This window comes from Eubalaena glacialis, chromosome 2 (assembly GCF_028564815.1).
Source record: "Eubalaena glacialis isolate mEubGla1 chromosome 2, mEubGla1.1.hap2.+ XY, whole genome shotgun sequence".
Lineage (NCBI taxonomy): Eukaryota > Metazoa > Chordata > Mammalia > Artiodactyla > Balaenidae > Eubalaena > Eubalaena glacialis.
Window position 1 is genome coordinate 145,407,142 of NC_083717.1, and position 20,492 is coordinate 145,427,633.

Genomic DNA, 20,492 nt, shown 5'->3' on the forward strand with positions numbered 1-20,492 from the left:
TTTCCAGAGAATGACCAGAGTTGGAGAGTAAAAGAATATTACTTAGCTTTGAATAAATCAATTCCTAAGTGAGAGTCAGTATGTTCTTAGTAACAGAAGGATAAACACATATTTTTTTCTTAGAATGTAAGAAGTATATTATAAAGATACTTATAAATCAGGAAATGAATTTGTTATTTCTTTTTCCTCTTACATAAGGATTGAAATATATATTAAGGAAAAAATCTAAAACTTATCTGAGAAAAATAAAGAAAATTAAAGTAGTTTATGATTAACCCCAGAGGGGCTTAAATTGGAAAAGGCCAAAAAAAGAAACATATTACCTACAAAATGAACTTTAAAGTATTGCTATAAATAATAATAATCTAGGACTTCCCTGGTGGTGCAGTGGTTAAGAATCCGCTGGGTTCGTGCCCTGGTCCAGGAAGATCCCACATGCTGCGGAGCAACTAAGCCCGTGAGCCACAACTACTGAAGCCCGTGCGCTTAGAGCCGGTGCTCCGCAACAAGAGAAGCTACCACAATGAGAAGGCCACGCACCGCAACGAAGAGTAGCCCCTGCTCGCCGCATCTAGAGAAAGCCCACACGCAGCAACGAAGACCCAACACAGCCAAAAATAAATAAATAAACAAGCAAACAAACAAATAAAGATTTTAAAAAATAATAATCCAACAACATACTGTAAAATAATTTCAGGAAAACTATATATGATATCCCATAATTTCTCATTATGTAGTTGTTTTTCTATCTTGCTTATCATAAACTCTGATTCTGGGAAATAAAACTCAAATAATATTTAAATACTATGTCCACAAATAAATCTCCCTTGGTATATGACTGAGGCAGATATTTCAAATTAAACCTGGCTTAAAACTGCTCCAGTACTGCGTTTTCTATTCCCAAAAGAATATGACAGCCTTAAGTCACACTGGTTCGAGCCTTCTTTTTTTTTTTTTTTTAATTTTTATTTTTTTAATTTATATTTATTTTTGGCTGTATTGGGTCTTCGTTTCTGCGCGAGGGCTTTCTCTAGTTGTGACAAGCGGGGGCCACTCTTCATCACGGTGCGCGGGCCTCTCACTGTCGCGGCCTCTCTTGTTGCAGAGCACAAGCTCCAGACACACAGGCTCAGTAGTTGTAGCTCACGGGCCTAGTTGCTCCGCGGCATGTGGGATCTTCCCAGACCAGGGCTCGAACCCGTGTCCCCTGCATTGGCAGGCAGATTCTCAACCGCTGCGCTACCAGGGAAGCCCACGAGCCTTCTTTTATAGGTTCTCATCCCAAAGTAAGTTCAACATGAAATGAAATTTCCTTTGGATGAGTACTTGAGCCCAAACAGTATCACAAAAAGGCAATCAACAGAATGAGAGAGTATTTACAAATGACAGATCTGATAAGGTACTAATATTCAGAATATATACAGAACTCCTATAATACAACCACAAAAATACAAACAACCCAAATTAAAAATGGGCAAAGGACTTGAACAGACATTACTCCAAAGAAGATATACAAATGGCCAACAAGCAAATGAAAAGATGCTCACTGTCACTAATAGGGAAATGCAAGTCAAAACCACAATGAGCTACCACCTCACATCCATTAGGATGGCTACTATCAAAAAACAAAAAAACTGAAAATAACAAGTGCTGGCAAGGATATGGAGAAATTGGAATGCACGTGTACTGTTGGTGGGAATATAAAAGGGTATAAAGCTGCTATGAAATATTGTACAGTGCTTCCTCAAAAAATTAAAAATAGAATTACCCTATGCTCCAGCAATTCCACTTCTGGGTATATCCAAAAGAACTGAAAGCAGAGTCTCGAGGACATATTTGTTCACTGATATCTGTAGCAGTATTATTTACAATAGCCAAAAAGTAGAAGCAACCCAAGTGTCCGACACTGGCTGTATAGAAATATACTTAACTCTACTGAACCGTACACTTAAAATGGTTAAGATGGTAAATTTCATGTTATGCTTTACCACAATTAAAAACAAAATGTTATTAAAAGGAACAGTATCACAGTCAGAACAGATATAAAAGTAAAAAGTAGTTTCTAATCTGACCATGTGATAATCCTCTTTGCTTCTGTCTAGAATTAGTCCTTATTTTGTGTTTTTCAAAATGCATGTCATAATCTATTGAATTATGACATGAATGAATCCTTTTTTTTAAAATGAAAGAAACAGAATAGAACAGAATATAGTACATGAATATATTGCATGAAATGCTAAGTAGTGTTTCAAAAAACTTTTTGTTTCTTGTGTGTGTGCACGCACATGTATACAGCATCATTGTGATGCTAAATGTATTTTTCCTTTTTTTTTTTTTTTGTCATATACCATTACCATTGCATCCTTTATTCACCAACACTCCCAATATAGCACTCAAGACACTCCTCTGCAATTTTAAATATTGGGAACTATTCAATTATTCACTTACATTTTTCATAGGCTTTTCTATTTGGGAAAACAGTAAGTTAATTCATATTGAGATACATTTTAACATATAACCCAAGTGCCTGACATATTGTATTCTAAAAACTTTGTGTTTAAACAGTATAAGTGTAATATAAGTGTCTATGCATATATAATAATTTAATATACATACATAAATTAACATACATAAATATATGTACATACATGGAAATTGATATAACTCATAAAACATGACTAATTAGCAACCTTAATATTGCCCATGTAAGAAAACTGTAATTAAGGAAACATAAGTGAAATTTCCAGTGTAGCCCTCCTAATAAAATATGGAGCATAAGTTTAAACACAGCCCTTTAAGGTGGGTACCATCTAAGGATGTTTGCAGGTATTCTTTCCACTCATCACCCTCACTCTCCTCACCCCAAGCCTCAAAAATTGAGAAAGAAATGCCAAAATTTTCAGTGCCTTTAACCATGTATATATCTCTATTTTTTTTACTCTAGGCAATGAAAAATGTTAAGAACGTGTCTTCACTTATACTACTTTGAACTGACTGGAAGTAAAATGTGACAGTGTGAGAAATGCAGTAAATGTACAATTCACATGAATGTATTTCTGACTATGGATCATTCCCACTGTATAACATACAGACTGATTCCCACAGGACAATAATGCTATAAATAAGTGGGTCACTCTCTAGAATACCTAGGTCCTTCTGATCCCACTAATTGAGTCATATACTTACCAAGAATCAGTAGTACATGTTTCCAAATATGTATGACACTTGTGCTTATGCTGTAATTATGTAATTTAATTACTATATAAGTTAAAGAAATAAGAGTATAAAAATATTTATATGAAAACTCAAATCAAATAATTTTAAAGCAAGTCTTTTTAAAAAAGTATAGGGAGATTGGTTCAAGATGGCGGAGTAGAAGGACATGCTCTCACTCCCTCTTTTGAGAACACTGGAATCACAACTAACTGCTGAACAATCATCAACAGGAAGACACTGGAACTCACCAACAAAGATACCCCACATCCAAAGACAAAGGAGAAGCTGCACTGAGACGGTAGGAGGGGCGCTATCACAATAAAATCAAATCCCATAACTGCTGGGTGGGTGACTCACAAACTGGAGAACACTTATACCAGAGAAGTCCACCCACTGGAGTAAAGGTTCTGAGCCACATGTCAGGCTTCCCAACCTGGGGGCTTGGCAACGGGAGGAGGAATTCCTAGAGAATCAGACTTTGAAGGCTAGCGGGATTTGACTGCAGGACTTCGGCAGGACTGGGGGAAACAGAGACTCCACTCTTGGAGGGCACGCACAAAGTAGTGTGTGCATTGGGACCCAGGGGAAGGAGCAGTGACCCCACAGAAGACTAAACCAGACCTACCTGCTAGTGTTGGAGGGTCTCTTGCAGAGGCAGGGGGCAACTGTGGCTCACCAAGGGACAAGAACACTGGCAGCAGAAGTTCTGGGAAGTGCTCCTTGGCGTGAGCCTTCCCAGAGTCTGCCATTAGCCCCACCAAAGAGCCCGGGTAGGCTCCAGTGTTGGGTTGCCTCAGGCCAAACAACCAACAGGGAGGGGACCCAGCCCTACCCATCAGCAGACAAGCGGATTAAAGTTTTACTGAGCTCTGCCCACCAGAGCAACAGCCAGCTCTACCATCCCCCAGTCCCTCCCATCAGGAAACTTGCACAAGTCTCTTAGATAGCCTCATCCACCAGAGGGCAGACAGCAGAAGCAAGAAGAACTACAATCCTGCAGCCTGTGGAACAAAAACCACGTTCACAGAAAGACAGACAAGATGAAAAGGCAGAGGGCTATGTACCAGATGAAGGAACAAGATAAAACCCCAGAGAAACAACTAAATGAAATGGAGAGAGGCAATCTTCCAGAAAAAGAATTCAGAATAATGATAGTGAAGATGATCCAGGACCTCGGAAAAACAATGGAGGCAAAGATCGAGAAGATGCAAGAAATGTTTAACAAAGACCTAGAAGAATTAAAGAACAAACAAACAGAGATGAACAGTACAATAACTGAAATGAAAAATGCACTAGAAGGAATCAATAGCAGAATAACTGAGGCAGAAGAACGGATAAGTGACCTGGAAGACAGAATGGTGGAATTCACTGCTGCAGAAAAGATAAAGAAAAAAGAATGAAAAGAAATGAAGACAGCCTAAGAGACCTCTGAGACAACATTAAACGCAACAACATTCGCATTATAGGGGTCCCAGAGGGAGAAGAGAGAGAGAAAGGACCCGAGAAAATATTTGAAGAGATTATAGTCGAAACTTCCCTAACGTGGGAAAGGAAATAGCCACCCAAGTCCAGGAAGCGCAGAGAGTCCCATACAGGATAAACCCAAGGAGAAACACGCCGAGACACACAGTAATCAAATTGGCAAAAATTAAAGACAAAGAAAAATTATTGAAAGCAGCAAGGGAAAAATGACAAATAACATACAAGGGAACTCCCATAAGGTTAACAGCTGATTTCTCAGCAGAAACTCTACAAGCCAGAAGGGAGTGGCATGATATACTTAAAAGTGATGAAAGGGAAGAAACTACAACCAAGATTACTCTACCCGGCAAGGATCTCATTCAGATTCAACGGAGAAATCAAAAGCTTTACAGACAAGCAAAAGCTAAGAGAATTCAGCACCACCAAACCAGGTCTACAACAAATGCTAAAGGAACTTCTCTAAGTAGGAAACACAAGAGAAGAAAAGGACCTACAAAAACAAACCCCCCAAAATTAAGAAAATGGTAATAGGAACATACATATCGATAATTACCTTAAATGTGAATGGTTTAAATGCTCCCACCAAAAGACACAGGCTTTCTGAATGGATACAAAAACAACACCCATATATATGCTGTCTACAAGAGACCCACTTCAGACCTAGGGACACATACAGACTGAAAGTGAGGGGATGGAAAAAGATATTTCATGCAAATGGAAATCAAAAGAAAGCTGGAGTAGCAATACTCATATCAGATAAAATAGACTTTAAAATAAAGAATGTTACAAGAGACAAGGAAGGACACTACGTAATGATCAAGGGATCAACCCAAGAAGAAGATGTAACAATTATAAATATATATGCACCCAACATAGGAGTACCTCAATACATAAGGCAACTGCTAACAGCTCTAAAAGAGGACATCGACAGTAACACAATAATAGTGGGGGACTTTAACACCTCACTTACACCAATGGACAGATCATCCAAACAGAAAATTAATAAGGAAACACAAGCTTTAAATGACACAATAGACCAGATAGATTTAATTGATATTTATAGGACATTCCATCCAAAAACAGCAGATTACACTTTCTTCTCAAGTGTGCACGGAACATTCTCGAGGATAGATCACATCTTGGGTCACAAATCAAGCCTCAGTAAATTTAAGAAAACTGAAATCATACCAAGCATCTTTTCTGACCACAACGCTACGAGATTAGAAATCAATTACAGAGAAAAAAACGTAAAAAACACAAACACGCACCTATGGTCAACTAATCTATGACAAAGGAGGCAAGGATATACAGTGGAGAAAAGACAGTCTCTTCAAGAAGTGGTGCTGGGAAAACTGGGCAGCTACATGTAAAAGAATGAAATTAGAACACTCCCTAACACCATGCACAAAAATAAACTCAAAATGGATTAGAGACCTAAATGTAAGACTGGGCACTATAAAACTTTTAGAGGAAAACATAGGAAGAACACTCTTTGACATAAATCACAGCAAGATATTTTTTGAACCACCTCCTAGAGTAATGGAAATAAAAACAAAAATAAACAAATGGGACCTAATGAAACTTAAAAGCTTTTGCACAGCAAAGGAAACCATAAACAAGACAAAAAGACAACCATCAGAATGGGAGAAAATATTTGCAAATGAATCATCAGACAAAGGATTAATCTCCAAAATATATAAACAGCTCATGCAGCTCAATATTAAAAAAACAAACAACCCAATCCAAAAATGGGCAGAAGACCTAAATAGACATTTCTCCATAGAAGACATACAGATGGCCAAGAAGCACATGAAAAGCTGCTCAACATCACTAATTATTAGAGAAATGCAAATCAAAACTACAATGAGGTATCACCTCACACCTGTTAGAATGGGCATCATCAGAAAATTTACAAACAGCAAATGCTGGAGAGGGTGTGGGGAAAGGGAACCCTCTTGCACTGTTGGTGGGAATGTAAATTGATACAGCCACTATGGAGAACAGTATGGAGGTTCCTTAAAGAACTAAGAATAGAATTACCATATGACCCAGCAATCCCACTACTGGGCATATACCCAGAGAAAACCATAATTCAAAAAGACACATGCACCCCAATGTTCACTGCAGCACTATTTACAGTAACCAGGTCATGGAAGCAACCTAAATGCCCATCGACAGACGAATGGATAAAGAAGATGTGGTACATATATACAATGGCATATTACTCAGCCATAAAAAGAAATGAAATTGGGTCATTTTTAGAGACGTGGATGCATCTAGAGTCTGTCATACAGAGCGAAGTCAAAAAGAGAAAAACAAATATCGTATATTAATGTGTATATGTGGAACCTAGAAAATGGTACAGATGAATCGGTTTGCAGGGCAGAAATAGAGACACAGATGTAGAGAACAAACGTATGGACACCAAGGGGGGGAAAGAGGTGGGGGGGGGTGGTGGTGTGATGAATTGGGAGATTGGGATTGACATGTATACACTGATGTGTATAAAATGGATGACTAGTAAGAAAATAAAGAAAGAAAGAAAGAAAAAAAAAGGTATAGGGAAGATCATCGTAAAAGATTTGGAAAAATTATAAATACTTAAAAGATATCTGCACTCAGATTGCTTTACAAGCATCTTCAAGTTTATGTACCATCTAAAAGAAATGGAAAATAGAAATCATAGAAGATACCTTTTGTACTTAAGCAAGATTCATACTCAAAGAAAAAGTTTTACCCCAAGTCAACAGATTAGCATACAAATACATATAAATGTTCATTTGTAGGGGTTTTGTGTGTATTTATTGAAATAAAATGTGCATACTTTTTTATGATTCTTTGCCTTATTTTTAATTAACTGACCAACTACTAGTCCCAGTCACAATGGCTAAGAGTACTTGGAGTCCAGTAATTAATTGGTAGTAAAAGTAGCTGTGGCCTCAGGATGAGTCAGGGCATCATAGTCAATGTCTGATTTTAGATTCAGATCTCAGAGATTTTAAAAACTAATCATCCAGATAGGAGAAAAAAATAAGCTTCAATTATAGTCAAGCCGGGATTTTTAAATGTTGGCAAATATTAGAAGGCAACTCTAAGACTAATGATAGGACTTCCAATTACACATGAACATTCTCTAAAAAATTTTAGGAATCTAAATATACATCTGGGGCTGCTAATGTATTACTCATACGAAGTCTACACACATAGATCTCATCAGTGAAACTAAACTCTTAGAAAAAATATGGAATATACTCAGTTTTAATTAATGCACAACAACAAGAAAAACAAACAGAAATGTGAAATGCAAAGACAAGTCACAGTAGAGAAGATATTTACAATGGCAAAAGACTTGAATAACCCTATAAAAGGTTATCCAAAAGGCCAATAAACATATACCCAAGCACATTAATAATCAAGAAAATACAAATCAAAAACACCACATACCATTATAAATATACCATATGACAGAAATTTTAAAATATGAAAATATGCATAAAGAGAGACATCACCTGCATTCTGGTAGGAGTATAAACTGTAAAACCTACTTTGGAAAACTGCTTGACATCATCTATTAAATCTGAAAATATGCACACCCTATGACCAAGCAATTCCAACCCCGAGTATATACTCTAGAGACACAAAATGCATACACATGTGTACCAAGAGATATAAAAAGAATGTCCATAGCAAGTGTTATCAGTAATAGCAAAAAACTGTTGTTCAACCAGGAAAGGATAAATAAATCATGGTTTATTCAAACAATGGAAGAAAATTAAACTAGACCAACATACAACCACATCAATGAATCATACAAATATAACTTTGAAAGGAGATAAAAGACACAAAATAATGTATATAATTTGATCCAATTGATTAAAAAGTTCAGAAACAGGCTACATATATTTCTAGTGACATACACATAGGTGTTTAAACTGTAAAGAAAAGCAAAATGTAATTACCATTAAAGTCAGGATAGTGGTTTACCTCTGGTGTGTTTACGCATTACATTTATTATAAAACATGTTTATGTTTTTATACTTTTCTCTATGTATATATCATAATAAAGTTTATACTACATATTAGAACTTTAGGAATTCAATATATTTTTATGTGTACTGATCTTTAAAAATAGTTCAAGTTTTACCATAATTTTATTTTTTAATTTGTTGCTTGGGTTCTAGCTATTACACTGCATACTGCATGCGGAAAAGGTGTCAACTTTAAAAGCGTTTTTCTTGACAAGTTATAACAAGATGGAAGTTTAGAACAATGCTATACATAAAAGTTATTAATTACTTATATAAAATAAGAGTTAAACCATTGTTGCTGTGTGTCTCCAAAATATAATTTTTAAAAAGTCAACTTTTTTATTATGTTATTACTTTGAGAATTTATATTATCAAATGATAAATATACATTTTCCTCTTATCTACCACTTGGAAATGATATGAAGATAAAAAATATAGGCGTTTCTCTATGGTCTGTGGAAAGAAGGGAGACATTTAAGATACTTTACTTTTATGAATAAAAAGTATGGAAAATAACATCAGATTTTAAAAAAGGTTTTAAGCCTCATAAATGCAAGTATTTTTTTGCCTCAGGAAGCTTTCATCTTACCTTTAATAATTCAAAATAGTGCCAACAATGATATACTGGCACCAGCATAAGGCGTGGAAGGACATAACGAACTGCCTCTTTAAAACCATCAGCAATGGACTGCAAAGCAAAAAGACAAAAAACAGTATATCTCTGATATCAAGGTTATATAACAGCAGTGCCTAACAGAAGCAGATTTTAAGAATACAAGTTACAGGGAATTCCCTGGAGGTCCAGTGGTTAGGACTCGGCACTTTAACTGCCGGAGCCCCGGGTTCAATCCCTGGTCGGGGAACTAAGAACCCACGAGCTGTGCAGTGCGCCGCCCCCCTGCCCCAAAAAAAAGAACACAAGATACAGATTATCAAAACTATAATAGGAAGAATGTTCTATATTGAAATTGAAGGGCTATAAATCAAGTTTTTTCCTCCTTTAAGTTATCAGATAATTAAATATATACATTTCATCTTTCATGGCTAAAATAACTTTAACAATAGTCTTCTCAGCTCTTCTTCAAAAGTTTTGGCTTCCACATATCCTAAAGGAATGCTGAAAAGCTGTGTACTGTCTCACACATTTTTATGTCAATTTTATTAGAAATGTTTTGGGGGATGTGGTACATTGTAGATGTGATTTAAATATATTTCACCAAACAATGATCAAATAAATTTCAGATTTAGCTCATTTAATTTATGAAAAATGTCTGTTATATAACTTAATTGATAAAGCCCATCTTCACTGTCAAAATAAATAGCCAGATCAGACTAAATTTCTGCAACAAGTCTGACTTCATTCTGAACTTGAAATACACATGTTAATGTCACAGTCTTACATACAGCAAGCATCTGGAAGAACCTCTGTTTCTAACATAAAACATGCAGGTATGAAAACTTTACAAGCCTCAACTCTCCTTTATCACAATGTCCAATGAATGATGAAGTACTTTTTAAAAAAGGTAATATTCACCCTTGTTACAACCTTCTCATTTCTTAATTTTTAGATAGACATGACAAGACAAAGGTAGATATGACATTTCAGCTACCAAGAGTTTTTAACACAATCACCCCATCCCCTGCTTTTGGAACCCTTTTTGCTTTGTACTCAATAAACTCTCCTTCAGGAGCAGTCCTTTTTTTTTTTTTCTTTTCCCTGGCTGGTACCCTGGAGGTTTTTACACCTTGGATCAATGCATAATGGAAAATTCAATATGACAAGAAGTAATGTGTAAGAAAAACTGGAAGAGAATGCAACAACACAAACAAGGTTAGACTAGAAACTAATTCCCTTAAAGATATCTGTACCCTTATATTGCCTGGAAAATCTTAGTGTATAGCTAGGGTTAGGTATATCCCAGTTTTGAAAACTAATAGTCTGCAGAATAAATGATTTTCTAAAATTTATAAGGCATTTAAAAGTTACTCATGTTGATTTTAAATGTCATTAAGGCTGACTTCTTTAAAGTGGTATTTCTCCTCATCAGGTAAATACAGACAGAAGCAATATACAAAGTGAAGAAAGAGTTCGAGATGCTGCTTTTAAAATATATACTCATAGGTAAACACTCCCGTAACTCTCACCTATTGTTAACTCAAGTAAACTACAATTTGTTCAATAGACTTTTACCAGGATATGCAGAAATTAATTTCTTTTATCATTTAAGATAGTGATACAGATGCTAGATATAATTTTATATATTTTATATACAGTGCTTTAAGTGGAACCAAGATGAAACTCTAAAATTAGCCTACAAAAATCATTCGTATTGTTAATTAGCACTGAAATGGCTACTAAAGTGCATTCTAAAATATTAATGCAATGGGTTTATAGTGTAAGGAGTCCTCTAAAAACAACACAAGCTAATGTCTGACTGTTTAATATGTGCCAAATGTGCTTAGTGTATTCCTGTTTAATAACCGTAAGAGGTATACATTATCATCATCATTTTACAAATGAGCAAACTGATTCTCAGAGATTAAGTGACTTGATCAGGGTAAGACAACTATTAATTGGCTCAAAGCCAGAAGTTCTGACTCCAAAGTTCATATTCTTAAAGTGTGCCTACATCTTCTAAAGAAGTTTTGTTGTGTTTTTTTTTAAATAAAAAACTTCTATTAAAGTTTTTTGAAAAAACATTACTTTTTCATTTTACAAATGAAGAATCTGTTTTAAGTTAATACAGTACAAGTGAGTTTGGCCTGAAAAGGGTTTTTATATCTAACTCTGAATTTTACTGACTATCTGGAACAACAGCTTAAATAATTGGGTCTTAAATTCAAATTTCAAATCCCATTCAAATCCCATAGTAAGAATTACTAATAAAATAAGAGTAAAACAAGAAATGTTGTGAGTGCTTTTGATGAGTATGCAAAGATTTTATAAGCAGATTTTCCCATTTAACTAATGCCTACTTCATGGTTTATATGAATATATAAGATTTAACTTAAAGAATTATTCCTTCAATTAAGTAAATTTTGAGAATTAAGTGTAACTTTTATTCCAAGTTGACAAGTTTTTGAGTAGAGTAGAAGTAGAAGATGATAATAATGGGAATTCACAGTAAAGGAGGGAGGCAGGTAAGTTCAGTTTTGAACATTTATATTTGAAGTCCTCGTGGGATATTCAAATGAATTAGTTCAAAGGGCAGCTGGTTATACGAAAGTATATACATACACACACATACATCCACTGTTCAAAAGAAAGTTATGACTTGAGAATACAAATAGGAAGTCACCAGCATATAGGTGAAAGCAAAGAGCATGGATAAAGTCACCCAAGGACAGCACAGAGGAACAGAACAGCAGGGGCTGCTAACAGAAGTTGGGTAACACCTGCAACTAAGGAGACTGAGAAGAAACCAGAGAAGATGAAAATTAGGTGTAAGTAGTATCATAGGACTCAAAAAGGACAACAGAGGTACAAATAAATACTACAGACATAAATATGAAATCAAAATATCCACAGGATTTGGTGGTTAAGTTCACTGTCAAGGGCAGTTTTTAGTGTTACATCCTGATTAGAACACAGATGGTAGCAGTTTGATGGAGAATGATAAAAAGTAATATGAAGACAACTGGCTACAAATGGAAAAAACAAAAAGGGGAAGAGCTACAGTGACAAAGATTTATTTATTCGCTTGTTTTAGGACAATAAAGATTTGACCATATTCATATGCTAAGGGAGAAGAGCCAGTCTAAATGCAGGAAGTAGTAGTCAAGGATCATCAATGCCAATGTTACCTTCATTAAGTGTTGAGAGAGTAAAAATATAATTTTGTCTCTCTCCACTTACTCTCACTTTACCTAACTGCATTACTGAACCAAGTAACTTGCGTACTCTCCATTAATATATCTATCTCCTTTAAATGACAGGCCTGATAGAGAAATCTGTATGAATATATGTGAGGATATTCTCCACTCTATGATTTTGGTTCTATCTCCTGTAGGGAATAAGATCCTGAAATAGCTCTCCATATTCATCTCTACATCTCAGATCCAGAATGTGCCAGATTTTTCTAGTCAATCAGTATTTGTGATGGTATTCTATAAAAGATTTCCACATTAAGGACAAACTGAAAGAACTCAAGACAGAAAACAGAAAACAACTTAGAATAGGCTTACAATTAACAGATTTTGAAGGATTGGTGAAATATTTCTTTAGTTGCTTTATAAAAAATAACATTCAATTTAAGTTTACCTGAAAGTGTAGAGCCACTGCAGGTCTGGCCATCAACTTACTGAAATGTTCATTAAATTTTGGTGAAAGAATATCCTGTGATAATGTTTCATAAGGATCAAATGCTTGTTCCTATTTTTTTTTAAAAAGGAAAACGTGTTAGGTTTAAAAGAACATCTTTTCTACTAATATGGCACAGATTATTTAATGGCAAATTTTTATTTAAGGCCTCCATTAGGTTTCAGAATTTTTTTTATTTCAGGGACAAATAATAACTATGGCTGTAACTTGGCAATTTTTAAGAAATGTAAGTAATGACCTTGGGCAATGGATGACAAGAAGCTACTGGTCGTAAGTTAGGTCACTGACTTGTGGTCACAAGTATCAAACTATTAAAATGCATACGCACATTTACCCCAGATAAACAAAAGGTGTAGTTATTAGTAAAATAAGGCCGGGATTTGAAATTTCAGTTAGGTTTACCTAGGTTGAAAGGAGTTTACACTGAGGATACTTTCAAAGGAAGCAAAAAGTGATATTCCCGCTGTTTTATCCACTCTCCACTTCTTCAAAATTAGAAAAAGAAAGTAAAGACTAACATACAGTAAACTAACAAAACAGAAACTGCCCATATTTATATTGTCCATGTTTATATTGAAATAAATGAATTAAACTGCCCATGTTTATATTGAAATAAATTCCTATTATTTTATAATAATCAACATCCCCAATGTTTAGCTAGAACTAAGATTTGTTTCATTTCTGTATGTTAAAAATGCAGTAAGTATGTTTTTCAGAAAATAACAAGTGTTGGCAAGGATGCAGAGAAACTGGAACCCTTGTCCACTGCCAGTGGGAACTGCAAAATGCTGTAGCCCCTGTGGAAAACAGTTTGGCAGTTCCTTAAAAAGCTAAACAAAGAATTACCATATGACCCAGCAATTCTACTCCTAGGTATATACCCAAAAGAACTGAAAACAGTGACTCAAACAGATACTCATATGCCAGTGTTTACTGCAGCATTATTCACAATAGCCAAAAAGGTGGAAAAAGCACAAGAGTCCATCAACAAATAAATGGATAAACAAAATGTGGTATATACACACAATGGAACAGTATTTAGTCACAGAAAGAGATAGAGTTCTGATACATGCTATGACATGGATGAACCTTGAAAACATTATGCTAAGTGAAATAAGCAGACACAAGAGAATATTGTAATGATTCTACCTTTATCAAATACCTAGAATCAGCAAATTCACAGAGACAGAAATAGATTAGAGGTTACCAGGGGTTGTGTGGGAGGGAAGAATAGGGAGTTATTACTTAATGAGTAGAGCTTCTGTTTGGGGTGATTAAACAGTTTTGGAAATAGATAGTGGTAATGGTGGTATACTACTATGAATTTAATCAATGCTGTTAAACTGTACGCTTAAAATGGTTAAAATGGAAAATTTCATTATATGTTTACCACAAAAATAAAATAAAAATTAGAAAATACATTTTTGAATACATGTTTTTGAACCATCATATCTTTAAGAGTACAACAAGCAACCAGACTACAAATTAATATGCTAAGATATCACAATATTAAAAAACTTTCTAATAAGAGCAAGCCTGAATATCTTGGTTAGGCATCAGTAACTGAGTATTTCTATACTATCAGTTCCATTGTCTACAAAATGGATGTAATTAAAGTGACTTACATTTTCAGAAAAATTAGGAAGAGATTATAAAACTAGCAAATTTACATGATATCTGAAGAAAGCACTTTTAATACCTGTTTTCCAGAAGAAATAAAAATGGCCAATGAGTATGAAAAGATGTATAACATCATTAGTTTAAAAAAAGAAAAGCAAAATCAAAGAACAATGAAATTTGTTTTTTCCTACTAGACTAGCAAAAATTAATGGGATAATAACAAAAATTAATGGGATAGTGAAGATATGGGTAAAAAGAGGGTCTGCATATACTGGAACTTATCTGGAAGTAAATTTGGCAAAATGTTTCAAAGTTCTAAAAATGTACCTAGTCTTTAGTACCACGATTCCATTTCTAGGACTACATCCTAAAATAATTACTAGGCTATGAAGGCATTATATAAATATGTTTGTTACCGTATTGTTTACAATAACAAAAAGAACTGAAATAACCTACATGCTTAATAATAATAGTTAAAATGTAGTGTCTCCATAGAACATGGTACTTTGACTTTAAAAGCTGTGTTGAAGTATATTTATTAGCATGGAAAATGTTCAAGATATTGAGTGAAAAAAAGCAGGTTATAAAATAGTGAGATCCTATTTTTGTAAATATACATAGGTTTGTATGAATATGTGGACAAATGTTCATAAGGATAAATAAATCTTATAAAGATAACTAATCTCTACGTATTGCAAAATGAAGTTATTTTTGTCTTATTATATTCATCTATATTTTTCTGAGTATTTTTACAATGAGCTACATTACTTTTATAATCATTTGAAGCACAAAAATATGATTTGCACTTTGGGAAAAAAATATAAACTTCCTTTTTCATTTTTGGAAATTAAGACTAAAATCCACAAAAGCTAAACAGCTATGGTCAATAAAATTTCTTTTCTTTCACCTTAAATGCGCTTGCCATTAAAAAAACAATCTTAAACATTACTAGTCTATCAACTTTCGCTATAAATATTATCATAATTACACTATAAAGACAATGTAATTTTAGTTTGCTATTGGTTAAATCGTAAGTATTTTTTATAGCAGCCAGCAGTGTCTTCTAATTTTCACAAATAATATCTTACTAAATATCTTAATACAGCACTTAGGACTTTAATGAGAAAATAGTTTTGTAAACTTACCTCTGCCAAATCTTCAAAACAGCTTCCAGCTAAGGGATGAGGGCTGCTTTCATCAGTCATTTCAACTGTGTCTTCAATTAAACCTAAAAGTTTCACGGTCAATTCATGTATATCTAAAATGTTACTGAAAATCTTTTCAATATCCTAAAAAAAAAGGAAGGTTAAGTAAGGCATGTCAGTTTGAGAATTTCATTTAAGAATTACTAAATATAAGTAATGTAAGTGTTAAGAATGTTATTTTCACCCAATAACATACCAGTATATTTCAAGACATAAAATATTGAATATATTCCAAATTATAGCAAAAGTCAATCATGAATAAATAAGTGAAATAAAAAAACCTCTTGGATTAGATTTAGAATTACTGAACAGAACTATATAGAATCTATATTTTCCAGTAAATTTACTGTAAATCTCATATGGTGGATGATTCTAAGCAACTCTTTACATAAAGCATTCTGACATTTGAGTATTTTAAAATTGGCTAAGTGCTACAAGTCTTGATCAAGGTCTCACAGAGCTGGTTAATGACAAAAGCTGGGATCAAAATGAAGATCTGACTCCTAAGCCAGACACAAACTGGTTTCACAATATGTGGCCTGTCTCTTGAATTTGAGGAGGAATTAAAGATTTCATTCAAGCTCTCAGGTGTGAATTTTATCTGGGTTAAAACATGTTAAGTCCTCTGGAAGCAAAAAGAGCATATGACTGATTATCCAGGTTATGGCCAACTATTATTCACTCTGCATCTTGTAATGGAAGCATCACAGATTAAGGAACCTGACAGACCTGAGCTTGGATCCTGGCCCCACTACTTGCTAGATGAGTGACCCTGGATTAGGACAATAATGACAATAATAACAGCTTACATTTCTTGTTATTATGTTCCAGGCACTACTTATAAGTATTGATTACTTGACATGTAATTTCATAACAGCCTTATTAGATAGATACTATCATCATCCTCATTTTACGAATGAGGAAACAGGAACAGAGCAGTTAAGTAATTTGCCCAGGGTCACACAGTTAGTATATTAATACCTACCCATAAAGTTCTTAAGAGGATTAAATGAGGTGATTTCTACAAAATGCTCCTGGCATATATTAGGCCTTCCACAAATGTGAGCTTTCTGAAAACACAGGAGTAGGGCCCAAAGGAGTAAATTAAGATCAAGAGTCATTCATTCTTTTATCAAGTATTTACTGAGTTCTATGCTCTGACCTTAGATGGCCTTTATTTCAAAAGTTTACACTCTCAACTATGCTGAAAAAATATAGTAGATATAGAGATAGAGAAAAGGGATTCTTTCTCTTAACCCTTCAGTATTATAATAAAAATTTTCTATCAAATCAGCACAAATTCAGTGAAAAGAGACCCATAAAAATTAATTCCTGAGGAATGAAAACGGATGGGACGCAGAAAAGGCAAAGAGGATAATATTAGCTACCAGCAATTGTTATTAGCTAACAGCATTTGTTAAGCTTTTAATTCTTTACACCACTATAGACAAAACCCAATTATACTGTGGTATAAAAGAACCAAAATTCAAGTTCAACCTCCATAACTAACTTATCATAACTATTTTATGTCAATTTCCTCACCAGTAAGGTAGAAATGATAATACCTGTCCTACCTATCTCAGAGAATTGTTAAGGGTCACATAAAATAGGAGAGTACTTTAAAAAACATAAAATGTTGACTACTTAAGGCAGTGTGTCCAGTAGGAGTTATTATCAAATGTTAAACTAAATATGCATATTTTAAAAAAGGATAAAAGCCAATTAAAAACACCTTAAATTATCAGTGAAATTAATTCTTCTGGAAAAGAATGAAAAAGCTAAATCAGGAACTTCCCTGGCAGTCCAGTGGCTAAGACTCCGTGCTCCCAATGCAGGGGGCCGGGTTCAATCCCTGGTCAGGGAACTAGATCCCACGTGCCGCAACTAAGAGTTCACATGCCACAACTAAAGATCCCACATGCTGCAACTAAAAGATCCCACATGCCACAATGAAAACCCGGTGCAGCCAAATAAATAGATAAATATTTAAAAAAGAAAAAAAAGCTAAATCAGTTCCTAATCTTAAGCACTCAGCCAGCTGTGTCTGAGCATCACTCCTATTCACTCATGTAATAGTTATTTGGGGGAGGAAGTCAGGAAGTAAGAGAAAAGCCAAATATTCAAAGTGAAAGACACTCAGGGACTTCCCTGGTGGCACAGTGGTTAAGAATCCGCCTGCCAATGCAGGGGACACGGGTTTAAGCCCTGGTCCGGGAAGATCCCACATGCTGCGGAGCAAATAAGCCCATGTGCCACAACTACTGACCCTGCGCTCTAGAGCCCACGAGCCACAACTACTGAAGCCCATGCACCTAGAGCCCGTGCTCCTCAACAAGAGAAGCCACCACAATAAGAAGCCTGTGCACCACAACAAAGAGTAGCCCCCGCTCGCCGCAACTAGAGAAAGCCTGCACGCGGCAACGAAGACCCAACACAACCAAAAATAAAAAATATAAATAAATAAAAATTTAAAAAATCATTAAAAAAATAAAGTGAAAGACACTCAGACACCTAAGAAAAAACAGATCACGTGAGAAATGAAGGAAAGAAAAATAAATCTAAATTTTAAAAAACCCCACAAAACAGTACTTGTCTAGCTAGATTCCTTAGAGTGGACTTCAGAACCTAGAGAGGTAGGAAAAACATGGACAAGTCTCCCTGGATCCCCATCCTACTCACCCCATTCCTACGCTGTCTTCCAACAGCAGAGCTCTGCCTTTGCTTATTTGATATTCTGTATAAACTTTCATTCTTCAAAAGTTCCACTAGTAAAACTTTAAACTACACCCTAAAGTACTTACCAAAAGACAGGAAAAAGCGTAAGTCTTTCTCTTCTAGACCATACATTTCTTTCACCATCTTCAAATGAATGACTATAAATCTCAAATACTGCGCAGTAGAAAAAGATTTTTAATTTTTTTAATTTTTTTTTTTTTTGGCTGCATTGGGTCTTCGTTGCTGCACGCGGGTTTTCTCTAGTTGCCGCGAGCGGGGGCTACTCTTCGTTGTGGTGCACAGGCCTCTCGTTGTGGTGGCTTTTCTTGTTGCGGAGCACAGGCTCTAGGGCGCGTGGGCTCAGTAGCTGTGGCACGCAGGCTCACTAGTTGTGGCTCGCGGACTCTAGAGCGCAGGCTCAGTAGTTGTGGCGCACGAGCTTAGTTGCTCCGCGGCATGTGGGATCTTCCTGGACCAGGGCTTGAACCCGTGTCCCTTGCACTGGCAGGTGGATTCTTAACCACTGAGCCACCAGGGAAGCCCAAAAAAGATTTTATTCCAGTGTAATCCCCCTAATTTTGTGTCTAATTTTCATTGTCACTGCACTTATTAGTATAACAATTCACATATTAAAAAACCCACAATATCCCCAATGTTCATAGCAGCATTATTTACAACTGCCAAGATATGGAAGTAACGTAAGTGTCCCTCAATAGATGAATGGATAAAGAAGATGTGGTATATATACACAATGGAATACTACTCAGCCATAAGAAAAAGAATGAAATATTGCCATTTACAGCAACATGGATGGACTTGGAGGGCTAAATGAATTAAGTCAGACAGAGAAAGACAAATATCAATTATATGTGGAATCTAAAAAATACAACAAACTAGTGAATATAACAAAAAAGAAGCAGACTCACAAAGAGAACAAACTAGTGGTTACCAGAGGGTGTGGGTGGCAATATAGGGGTGAGGGAGTGGGAGGTAAAAACTACTGGGTGTAAGATAGGCTACAAGGACGTATAGCAAGCCCCCTACATATGAACGAGTTCCATTCCGAGAGCAGGTTCGTAAGTCCAATTTGTTCATAAGTCCAACAAAGTCAGCCTAGGTACCCAACTAACACAATCAGCTATACAGTACGGTACTGTAATAGGCTTATAATACTTTTCACACAAATAATACATAAAAAACAAACACAAAATATAAAGAAAACATTTTTAATCTTACAGTACAGTACCTTGAAAAGTACAGTAGTAGAGTACAACAGCTGGCATACAGGGGCATGTTTGCATCCTTGAAAGTTCGCAACTTGAAGGTATGTATGTAGGGGACTTACCATATTGTACAACATGGGGAATATAGCCAATATTTTATAATAACTATAAATGGAGTATAACCTTTAAAACTTGTGAATCACTATGTTGTACAGCTGTAATTCATATAATATTGTATATCAACTATACTTCAACAAAAAATCTGAAAAAAATTAAAAATAGACAAAGCTAAACAACCCCACAATACTATATAAAACAATATTTTTTTTACATACTCATAAAGTATATGAAGTTACTGTTTATGATTTTAAGCTACTATATGACTTTTTGGGGTAGACAGAATTTCAAACCCAAAAGGTACTTACAGAAGGTTTAAACAGCTTTCTGTCAGAAAGAAAAGCTTCTCGAAACACTTTTATGATCATATTTAGTTCCCGTAGATACTGTCTTTCTTCTGCAATTTCAGTTCTGACAAGGTCATAGTAGTTTAATTCACCTGAAGAACTAGGTTCATCTTCACAAAGAGAAACCAAGCCTATGTCATCCTGATCAAACATGTCCATCAAAACCTAAGAAATATAAATCAGTAATGGATAAACTTATTTTCCTTACTGTTATAAGA

At 35.1% G+C, this 20,492-nt stretch overlaps 1 protein-coding gene across 2 annotated transcripts in view; it reads right to left on the bottom strand.

The window, feature by feature from the left end:
- The window catches only part of SOS2 (SOS Ras/Rho guanine nucleotide exchange factor 2), a 105,927-nt gene that overhangs the window by 39,173 nt on the left and 46,262 nt on the right, over positions 1-20,492 (bottom strand). Inside the window, exons 5-8 of one of the 2 annotated variants that reach the window (XM_061180812.1) lie at positions 20,236-20,439; positions 15,813-15,956; positions 12,988-13,098; positions 9,316-9,414 (exon numbers count right to left, since the gene is read on the bottom strand). In XM_061180812.1, the coding sequence (XP_061036795.1) occupies positions 9,316-9,414; positions 12,988-13,098; positions 15,813-15,956; positions 20,236-20,439 (558 nt within the window). The remainder of the gene's footprint in view (positions 1-9,315; positions 9,415-12,987; positions 13,099-15,812; positions 15,957-20,235; positions 20,440-20,492) is intronic. The other variant, XM_061180813.1, reaches the window with a different exon arrangement.